Source organism: Poromitra crassiceps (genome assembly GCF_964638095.1).
Source record: "Poromitra crassiceps genome assembly, chromosome: 3".
Classification (NCBI taxonomy): domain Eukaryota; kingdom Metazoa; phylum Chordata; class Actinopteri; order Beryciformes; family Melamphaidae; genus Poromitra; species Poromitra crassiceps.
The window spans coordinates 56459172-56470429 of NC_139625.1; the positions used below are offsets into that span (position 1 = coordinate 56459172).

At 43.8% G+C, this 11258-nt stretch overlaps 1 protein-coding gene across 1 annotated transcript; it reads right to left on the bottom strand.

Moving 5' to 3' along the window:
* Nucleotides 1-4070: 4070 nt before the first annotated feature.
* On the bottom strand, nt 4071-11031 carry lig4 (ligase IV, DNA, ATP-dependent). Its single transcript, XM_083634099.1, has 5 exons — nt 10870-11031; nt 9769-10406; nt 7740-9172; nt 5393-5734; nt 4071-4864 (listed from the first exon to the last, which is right to left on the bottom strand). The coding sequence occupies exons 2-5, from the start codon at nt 10396-10398 to the stop codon at nt 4537-4539; spliced, it is 2733 nt and encodes a 910-aa protein (XP_083490225.1). The 5' UTR covers nt 10399-10406; nt 10870-11031; the 3' UTR covers nt 4071-4536.
* Nucleotides 11032-11258: the final 227 nt, after the last annotated feature.

An 11258-nucleotide genomic window follows, 5' to 3' on the forward strand; every position in this document is an offset into this window, starting at 1 on the left:
ATTTTGGGAACCGGCCGACTCCACCGTGGGGGCTCCTCTGCCACAACAGTCATTGACGTGGGGTCCACTTCGGTTCGATTATCGGTAATTCCCATTAAATTAACGTGCTGGTGGGGAATCTAGACGCCTGCGAGCCTGGGCCGCATCCTCCATGGCTGACCGGTGAAGCTAGCCGCTGTTCCCCAGCAGCATGTCCCCCCCTGCTGCCCGCCCTGAGCTCCGCACCGCTCCTCTGCGTAGCCTCGACTGCTTTTAGAAACACTCACAGGCGCGTTGACATCTTCCCCGGCCTCGGTTGTGTAGAGACGAGGGCTCTATCCTCTTCCAACATGGCGAAGTTGACTGGCGTTGTGTCGGCGGCGTTGTGATGGCCTGCAGCCCGTACGGACCTTGTGTTTTTTCCAAGCCCACAGTCAGTCAGCACTGAGCGCTGTCTCGCAAACGGAAGGCAAGCTGCCTGCTGCCTTGCTGTCTAGCGAGACAGTATCCCTTTGGAGGTGGTGTTTTTGTAAGAAGTTACCTGTAAAGGAGTCTGGATTGAGAGACGGACTTCCAAGGCAGCAATGCGTCACGACGTCATGATGTCGCCAAAATACCGACAGTTGACGTCCGCCAGTTACAACGGTTATACTACCACCTGTCGGTCATTCGGAGTAACTGCTTTTTGACCGTTTTATTACTATTATTATTATTATACAAAAAGTATGGTTTGTTGTTGTCGTAATAGCAGGCTAATAGTATTAGTTGCGGTTGTAGGAGTAGTGGTGGTAGTAGTAGGCTACAGTATTACATTCCAGCACCATGGACAGCAACCAGTGTCACTTGCTCTGTGTGTGTGTGTGTGTGTGTGTGTGTGTGTGTGTGTGTGTGTGTGTGTGTGTGTGTGTGTGTGTGTGTGTGTGTGTGTGTGTGTGTGTGTGTGAGAGAGTGTGTGTGTGAGAGAGTGTGTGTGTGTGTGTGTGTGTGTGTGTGTGTGAGTGAGTGTGTGTGTGTGTGTGTGTGTGCGGCGCGCACTGTTATCTGTTCTGTAGACTTCCAAAAATGACAAATTTTGAGCTTCTCAATTTAATTTTAAGGTCAAACTGCTTGATTCGGTACCTTTTTGGATAACTGACGGACTTGACTAAGCTTCTGCATTGAGCTAAACAGACAGTGATTATGACTTCAAATTAAAGCATAAAATTGATTGGAACTTTTTGTGGGGTGGGGGGAGCACAAGGGTTTATAGGAGAATCCAAATAACATCAACAACATACTCAGTGGAATCATTAGATCAAATGTGTATATTATATTGAATTTAGAGATGTAAAATAGACACCAAGGAGAATGTGTAAAGTTAAATATTGTATGTTCTCAAGGCTTTTATTTGACATTTGTTACCAGACGGACGTGTTATTATGTTATTATTCTTTCTAACTTGACAGTGGTCCATGAGTCAGATAGGTAGGTTGGCACTCAGGTTCTCGCCTTGGGCTACAATAGATGATCTCATCAGATGGCCAAGACAATATTATTTCTAAGAAGGAAACAACCTATTCACGCTCAGCAAAATGGGCCTTCTCAACACAGCGTTTCTGATAAACACAAATCTGGAATTCATCTGCTGCTTTTGTTTTCATGATTTGTCATTCAGATTTTCAATATAATCACATTAAGCGTTGTCTTCAACATAGAAATGAAGAAAAGAGATAAAGCTCAATCAAAAACATAAAAGTAAATTATAATAGACATGAAAAGGCAAGGCAGCATACAAGCAACCAATAAGCAACATTTACAGTAAAAAAATGACTACTAAGGGGCATGAGCGCATGATGACAATGTCATATGACATAACGTGCCATATGTAATGTTATATCAGACAGTAGGCCACACATATGTAACTCAGAAGATTTAATCATTGTTGCAGTATTACTTTTAATCAATGGTCATGTTTTCCTCCTGACCACCCTGAGTTTGTCTCTAGCTCTTAGAGCTCAGGTAATTTGAGCCAGGCGAGCTCCTGTCCTCCACACTGCTGCCTAGATGGAGGTTGCTATGCAAGGTGAAGGGGTTTTAAAATGGCAGTGCTGCTCCTAAGCATTTGTTTTTAATGTGCATCAAGTTTAACTGACTATGATTTAGTCTTGAGAACTTGCACGATACAATTCCATAAGCAATATGGGATTCACGGTGCAAATCCCGATATGATGCGATAAATACAAGTTCAGTGACAACAAAGTCTGAGTGCAGAATTATGTTTATTTCTGAGCCACAAATCTTTCTAACAATGGCATTGGCTTGCTCAAATCTAAACACCAATTTAAACATGTAATTACAAAGTACAAATAATATAATTTGGATGGAAAGCTTGTGAAATAGTGGTGGTCAAGCCATCTCATTTGTGATTACTAGCCTACATCAGAATAAAATTGAGCTAATATCGCAATTAATTAATTTAGTTTTGTGTCCCGTGATATGCATTATTGCAACTTGATACATTCTGATGCAGGGTAGAGGCACTTCAGCTTTTATATAGTGTTAGGGGAGGGGCCATGTATGGCTTGATGATGTCATTGAGCCACTATAAAAGCAGAAATGGTGAAAAACAGGGGGGGGGGTGCCAAGACTTTTAACAGGTTTTTGGCAAATCATTCTAAAGTGTAATGTGCTTAGAAACAAATCTCTATATTTGGTTTCAAGGGGCTTTAAAGATCGTCAATGTAACGTCAATTAAGCCCCCCAAAATTAGACTTTAAGACGATTTGAGCTCATGGCAAAACGTAATTAACCCTCTACACACAAATTGGAATAAAATAGACAAATAATCATGTAGTTTAGAACGGTTTGAGGTCAAACGTAGAAGTGTTGCACACATATAGCCTATTTGCCACAGGTGAACACACCCTGCAGTTCTAAGCCTCTGCTCAGTCTCTACCGGGGTCATTTATTTGAGCCGAGTCTGCGCCTCTGTTCTGTTTGGCACTACCAGCTCTGACATGCAGTCTAATTAGAGCATCTATCCCACTAGGACATGGTATTTCTGCAATGCTAGCTTTCAGCGACTCTTCGCTCGGCTGTATCTTCATCACAACATTCTTCTATCCGATTATCTGCTCCTTCAAGGCCTCAGCTGCAGATTCCTTTCAGAAGGCCGGTGACACTTTTCAAGCCCAACCTGCACAACAACACAATGCATCACACACACACACACCAAGCTTTACAGAAATAGCCATTAGTTGAGTACCTGCTCTAATTAATGCCTGTCAGCCACACACTCGCACAGCCTCGCCTGGAAGTGGGCGAGGGGGCATTCAGAACTTACACACACACTTGTTTTTAACCGTTCTGTTGTCTTTAAACAAAACCCTAATAAGCAAAATAGTAAATATTGGCCCAAGATGTCTTGGTAGAATTTTAATTCAATAATTTGCTTTTAACCTGAGGCTGCCAGATGGTTTGTTTTCACAGGACCATCTGAGAACATGCTCGGCAAAACTTTGAAAGGGGTAGGCCCTTTTAAAAAGCTACTTGGCAGGTGCTTGGATGAACCATCTATCACGTTCACGTCGGCTGGCTTCTTGCTGTCATCACCACTGGTCGTCACACCTAAAGCCCGCCCCCGTAGCTGCCACTGGACGCTGATTGATGCGAACCACTGGTGGTTCGGATTCAAACCAATAGATTGGAGCATGGCAAGATGGATTTGTCATGTGATCGTGATCTCATACGAATCCAGCTGCCTCGCAAAGTTAATTTGTTGACGCATCATAAACAACAAGTCAAATGAAATGACAGCTCATGTAGAGGGAACACTAGACCACGAGGGAACACTACACCACAATCATTTGATTACATATGATTGGGAACAGGTACCTCATCGCTTTTACTTTGAAAATGTACTCACGAGTCACGCCGCATTTACGCACAACAATGCCCAGAACACCACAGCAAAGGCCAGCGTTTCACACAACCGCTCATTTTAACAATTTTGCCAACAAATGACAACAAATGATGCACTACAGTGAGTTCAAAGAAACAATACTATTGTATGAGACAAAATATGTATTATTTATATCAGTGCAGAATTTAGACAGTGTTCTGGAGAACCTTCTTCCCTTTCCAGAAAGATGCATTTTTTAACAGCTCAGCTAAAACTCTGAATGGGGAATAACTGAAAAAGACCAATCAACCTCCACATTTCAGTTCCTCATTCAGTTCTCATAATTGAACAACCAATCATCATCCCTGCAGCCTATCACTTTAAAATTAATAACAAGCAACCGTAATCGCTAATATGATGAAGAACACAAAAAGTAAAACTCCCGTTAGAAGTGAAAGGGAATTGTATTTGCCAAATGAAACCCCTGAGAAATCACATCCCTGCATATTATGTCATGTGTGCATCAAACCTCGTGCTATGTCTCAATCTTCATCTTTTTCTTTCATCTTTTATTATTTAAATAGTTTACAAGCCATCTATTTTCAGTGTATAATCAATCTCAGGAATAAAATGCTAGCTAAAGAGCAGCTTGTCCAGTGTAAGTAAACTAACCCTTTTTACACTAAGTAGTCACTATCATCTATCAAATACCCTGCTTTGATACAATCCGTCACCCATGAATCTCGAACAATCTTAAACTTGTTCCTGAAAGTCCGTCTCAGCGCCCTCAAAGCCAGCAGTCGGGTTTCTTCTGCGATAACGACATGGGAGACGCCCTCCTCCAGCGTGTGGACCACGATGCCTCCGTGGTAGTGGAACTCCAGCGTCCTGGTGTCCAGGCACGTGGCGGGTAAAGCCGTTTCAGGGTCTCCTATGTCCGCGTAGCAGTCCATGTAAGCCTTAAAGGGCCGGAACATGCTGGTGGGAAGGTCCTCCCACCCGTACCTAGGGGTGGGACAATATAAAATATTATCATCTGTCACGATAATAAACACTCAAGACAATTGTATTGTGGTGAATTTCCATTAATCGTATAATCGTGAATAGCGTCACATGAGAATGGATATCGTCCTGAGTAAAGGACTCACGAGTGACTTGAAAAAAATGGTCTAACTTAGCTCACTAACAAGTCACAGTCCTATTGATCTCCTGTTTTATTTTGAATTGCCATTTGCCACAAGAGGGAGCGCATATCTTTCAGATCAATTGTTGCCATCACGGCTGAAGCCGGCTCGACTGTATCCACCAGCTAAATCAGATGTGGTGGAAATATTATGGGTTCAAAAATCCAGAGGAAGATGTCTGCCCTGGCGGCCAACACCTCCAATATTTGTTTCTTTGTTTAAGTGTCGTATTAAGAGTTTTAAGGGTCATTTTGATGATTATCAGTCACAATAATATGGTTAATCATGATTATTTTGGGCAGGATAATCATGACATGAAATTTTCACATCCTCCCACCCCCACCCGTACCTCTCCTCCACTCTGCCGACGTTCACGGGCAACGAGACGTCCGCGTCGCCGATCCTGTTGAACACCTCCCGCAGCTGCTGCTTGTCCGTGTCCACGAAGTAGCTGTCCCCATAGCTATCGTACTCCTTGGAGAAGTGACCCCTGGTGGAGGGCGACATGTGGATCATGTGACGCGGCTGCCAGGGCACCACCTCCTTGCGGTCCAGGCACTCCCGCAGCCAGGCGGCCCACACCACGTCGTGCTGGTCTGACGAGATCAGGTTCCTCACACGCATGTTCTCCACGCCGGCGATGACGCAGTAGGTGTCCGGTCCTGGGTTTTGGACCACGATACCCCCACACCTAATATAGTGATGATAAGATCGGTAATCACTTTTTTGTGGTAGGATACTTACAAGAATAATTTACATTTTAAATTACATTTAATCATCATGCAATTAACAATTCACTATTTACAGTGCTGGACCCCAATACTTGTTTAGATTCTTCTTCTTTTACTGCCTTAACTGTACCTCAGAGATTGTACATCCTACTTAGACCAATAAAATTTGGTGGATAGGTTTAAAATCTCCCTATGTAATTAAGTTATGCTTTTTGTCCCCATAGGGAAACTCATCCTCTACTAGGAACCTTCCTAGAACTAGGAGCAGTGGACAGCTGCAGTGCAGCGCCGGGGGACCAACTCCAGATCGATTGCCAGTGCCTTGGTGGGGGACTGACAGGAGCATTAACCTGAACATACATGTCTGTGTAGGACAACTACAACCTCCACCCAAATTTAGACACATCCTGATTGAGCTGCCTAATGTCTCTCACAGAATTTTGCTACTCTTACTATAACCGTTTGGGGGCATGAATGAAGTTGATGATGAAGATGCACTAACAGAATGGGAGGCATAATTCTGAAAAGCTTCATATCAGAGTAAACATTTTATAAATAGATTTGAATCTCCCTTACTGCTGAGATTATTTTTTTTTTTGCCATTTTCAAAACGTAAAAAACAACAACAAAAGACTCAGACAGAGAAAGAAAAAACAAACAAAAATAATTCACATTCCAATACTACAGCTTGGCACTACCAAGGTCCCCATGTGCCTGCAAGGGATGTGTGTGGGATCCCACGCAAAGGGTCCATGAGAAGTCAGTTATGCGAGTCACGTATCGCTATTAACCTCATCCAAATAGGCCAAAAACGGGTCCCAGATAACCAAGAACTTCCCAAGAGAATTTGTCCTCAATAACCGGAGCCTCTCCATACGTACTGTATAACCGAGATCATGTCAGTCAGCCACAGCTGAAAAGAAGGTGTAGAGGGAGACTTCCACTCCCTCAGAATGAGTCTCTTGGCGACAGTCGTTCCCTGTGTCAGAGACTGTTGGAGGAGCAGAGAGGATTCCGAGCAGCCGAAGATGGCGAGTTCCGCTTCCGGCTGAAGGGTTGTTCTATAGGCCTTAGAGTACCAGTCAAATATTTTGGCCCAAAAACCAGATAATGAAGCACAAAACCAAAAAGCATGGGACGATGTACCCTCTAACACCTGACACCCATCACATAGTGGTGAGACAGAAGGGTAGATCTTGTGCAATCTAGACTTGGAATAATGGAGACGGTGAATGACTTTAAATTGGATCAGCTGGTGTCTGCTATTAATTGAGCAGAGTTGGACCACAGATAGACTCCTGTCCCAAATAACTTCAGACAATTCAACACCAAGTTCCTCTTGCCATGCCTACTGCTGAGATATGTTTAACCACATTGTGCAGATGGAGGTGCTATAATGTGTAACTTTACATTTTGGCCTGTACCTCCTAAACCAGACCTGGGCATTATACGGCACGGGGCAGGCCCGCATGATGCTTCTGCCTGGCTAGAGACAAACCCTACCATTTTACTTATGAAGCTAAATAAATAAATAAATAAATAAATAAATAAATAAATAAATAAATAAATAAATAAATAAATAAATAAATAAAACGAATGAGATTACCTACATTGGCTGTTTTGAGTGATTTTCAATATAATAAATGTGGAAGTAAGTGCACAGTATGTTTTCTATAATTTAGTCTATTGATCAAATTAAACAATCTGAGTTTCTCATCATCCTCCAGGAAAAATAATTGCCCACCCCTGTCCGAAAATGTAAGGCCAAGAATATTTATATAATATAATTTCCCCCTCAGATTCCATGGATGGCGCAACACAAATCCATTGCATATATTGGTTTTCATTTTAGTCTTGATAGTTTCCCACCATTTTGAATTTCATGCACAATACTTTCTATCTCAGGATGTTGTATAGCCTATTTCTTTTCTAAACAAATCATTTTATCAAAGGATGTCATTTTACCTGGCCACGCCCTTTTCCAGCTCAGCCTTGGGGTGATCCTCGCTGCCGTTCAGGATGCAGAACTCCACATCCTCAAACATATCTGTCTCCTTTTTAACCCCTGAGAGGTCCTGGGGCTTGAAGTGGGGGACGATCCCCACCACCTTCTTGAGTTTGGCCGGCATCTTGCGCTTCTTCTTTTCCGGCTCGTCGTCGTCGATGCGAAGGTGTCGCGAGGCGAGCTTCCCAGACGCCTTGCTGCGGAACTGATCCAGCTCCGCCAGAGTCATGCACTGGTGCCACTCCTTGTCGTCGCGGATCTTCTCGATCCTGGGGAAGCGCAGGGTGCAGTTGGTTTTATACATGTCGCTCCCTACGATTTCAGCTGCCTTGACCTGGATGATGACTGAGTTGCAGGGTTCGATGTAGACCTCTGGTTTCTCCGTCCCGCACAGGATGGACGCTGGTGGGTCATTTTTCCGGTAGACTTTCCAGTGCTTAGCTAGCTTTAAACCCAAATCATACAATTCCTTCATGGTGTATCCCGAGCCAATTCGGCAGAGGGTGTGGAACACTGAGGGCTTCTCATCTGGTTTTGGAGCTTCGGCAACGGCACATAAGAAGTGGGACATCATCCCACCTCGTCGTCCTTTCCCCCAATAGCCGCCAACGATGAGCAGGTCAAGCTCGTCCATTAAACCATCCACATATTCCGGCTTTATCTTCAGCCAGCCTTCGCCCCGCTTGTCAGGTTTGTAGATTGACAAAGGATCCTTCACCATGATCCCCTCCTCTCTGTTGTCTATGGCTTCGTTGAGGGCATTCACCACTTCCTGCATGGCGTTGGCTTCGGTCTTCGGCACCACGTGTATCCTTCCCTTGACGGGAGTGAAGACCGTCTGAAGGGTTTCATGGCGTTTCTTCAACGTCTCCTTGCCAAACTTCTGGTCGTTCACCAGCAACACATCAAACACGCAGAAGCACACCTGTAGCTCGGAGTCATTCACCAACCTCTTGATGTCGAACTTGCTCCCTTTCTGCATGAAGGTCTCTGCGGTGGGGTTGTACGCCATCATCTCTCCATCAAGGATACAATTCACGACCTGGGGTTTGAAAACGTTGTGGATGTACGGCGTCAGGGAGCCCTCAAGTGGCGACGCCCCAAACTGCTGCGTGTATTCAAAAGAATTTCGGGTAAAATACTTGTACACGTCTCCATCTTTATGCAGTTGTATGCGCTCACCGTCCAGCTTGGTCTCGATAAAGAATGTGCTGTTGCCCATCTGTTTCTCCACTTGCCGGATGTTAGCCACGGCTGCCAGCATAGGCTTGAAGGCAGAGAAGAGTCCGATGGAGACATCACTGAGAGACACAGAGGGATTGTGGAGCTGCTGGCACACCTTGTTGAGGTCTGTGGTGACATTGTAGAGATCGGCAGAATCTGGGTGGAAGACCTGGAGATAGATGGGGTGGGCGATATGGCAAAAAATATATATGTTTTTTTTCAGGCAGGACCACGAACCATGATCTCATCTTATCACAATTCTTTTTCATGTTGGTTTTTAAGATTATTTTGCAAATTACTGGGCGATATGGACAAAATCCAATATCACAATATCTTAGACCAAATATCTCAATCGATATTGTGACAATATTTTAGGCATAGTAAAGTAGGAAAACTGTGCGCACATCCAAAACCGCACTGGGCATCAGGTGCAGGACACACAGGTGAAATCAAAAAATAAGGGAATTGTCCGCACACTGATTGGAAGCTCCCGCTTTTATTTGCGCTCAAAATTGAGCGCAAATAAAAGCGGGAGCTTCCAATCAGTGTGCGGACAATTCCCTTATTTTTTTATATTTTAGGCATAACCATTGGGGCTTTCACAAAATATTTAGACAACAAGATTTTTGGTCAATAATCATCAGTAATGTGGATATAATGATTTAAAAGCAAATAATAGAACAGCTACCGACAATCTGGTAAATTCAGAAAATTTACTTTACGCCAACGCAGCATTCGATATAATATTGACATATTCAGCCCTACCTGGAGAACAGTTTCCTTGCTGATTCCAAGCCTCATGTCCTTCAGAATCATCCGGATGAGCCACTTCTGCTCCAGGGCAGAGCTCTGAGTGATGAGGTGCAGGAGGCTCTTCTTCACCTGGTCCTTCTGTTTGCCGGCGTTGTTGATGGCGACCGAGTCCAGAAAGTTGTTGACCTCTTTGATGGTGAGGCTTCCTTGGCTTGTGCACCTTTTCTTCAGCACAAAGTAAGCCATGCCGGCGAAGTCTCCAGCTTCCCCTTTGGATGTAGTCGGAGCTCGGTAGTTCAGCAGTTTGTCAGCCTCTGGACCATTCTTTGGGAGGCCTAGCACATCGATGTACAGTTTAGCCAACATGCTCTCTTTGATGCCATAGGCCATCCTCTCTCGTTCGAAAGGAGGAACTATGAGGCGCATGGCAGGGTAGAAAGAATCTGTGGTTTTGGGGTTGTCTTTGTGGAGGGCAGTGTGAAACTTCCTCCATGACTCGATGAAATCCCTGAGGAGCTTGGATTTATCTGGACGTTGTTTAGCATTCTGGATCTTCTCTAGCGTGGTGCACAGGTGAAGGAAGGGAACCTGAGCAGCAACAGAGGTCTGACCAGCAGCATCACTTTTGGATGTTCCCTCCATGGTGAAACCTGGAAGATAGAAAAACAACTGAAAAAATATGGAACAACAATTCACCCAATGACCCGCGTGGGACAGAGAATGGCCCTGACTGGTATGGCCTGGTCACATCTCTTTTCCAGGCCGATCTACTGTAGTTGCATCCCCCTATTTCCAAGCACAAACTCAGTGTCCACACAGGATATCAACACTGGTAACTTAGTTTGAAATTAGACTCAGTTAACAGTCTCTATCCACTTAGGCAGAGCGCTCCCAATTGTCTGGGAGCTGAGACTACTTTAGTTTGAAATTAACTTATTTGTCTTGTGCAGCAAACACCATTAATTATCTTTGAGGATGACATTTAATATATTCCTGTGAACGTTCCTGTTGTATGATTCGTAAACATTTTCATCATTCTCATTCTAAACAATATAATTACATTAACATAGCTGGCTTTACAATAATTTAAATACAGAATTAAAATGTTCGTACTTTGATTTTGAAGAATCAACGTCCAGGTAGGTCAAACTTCAACATGCTCTGAAACAAAACAATGGCTGATCCCTTGAACTTACAGCTAACCAAAACAGGCTAACTTCATTCACACACCTAGGAGTGGTATTGTATTGAGAGCTGTAACGGTAAGGTTAACTGTTTTCTTAAACCCTCGGTAACCTTCTCAATCCTTGTATTTACCTGACTAAACGTTTAACGTTGGTTAAACATTATTACCAGATTGTTCCTCAAGTTTAATTGCAAGCTACTAAACTGACAGTTTAGCTCCAAGAGGAGGTTGTTCCGGTTTGTTGTTTTCAAAATAAAATAATCTGTGTTACTGAGGTTTACCACGGTGTTTACCGATAAACAACTTGGTAATAACA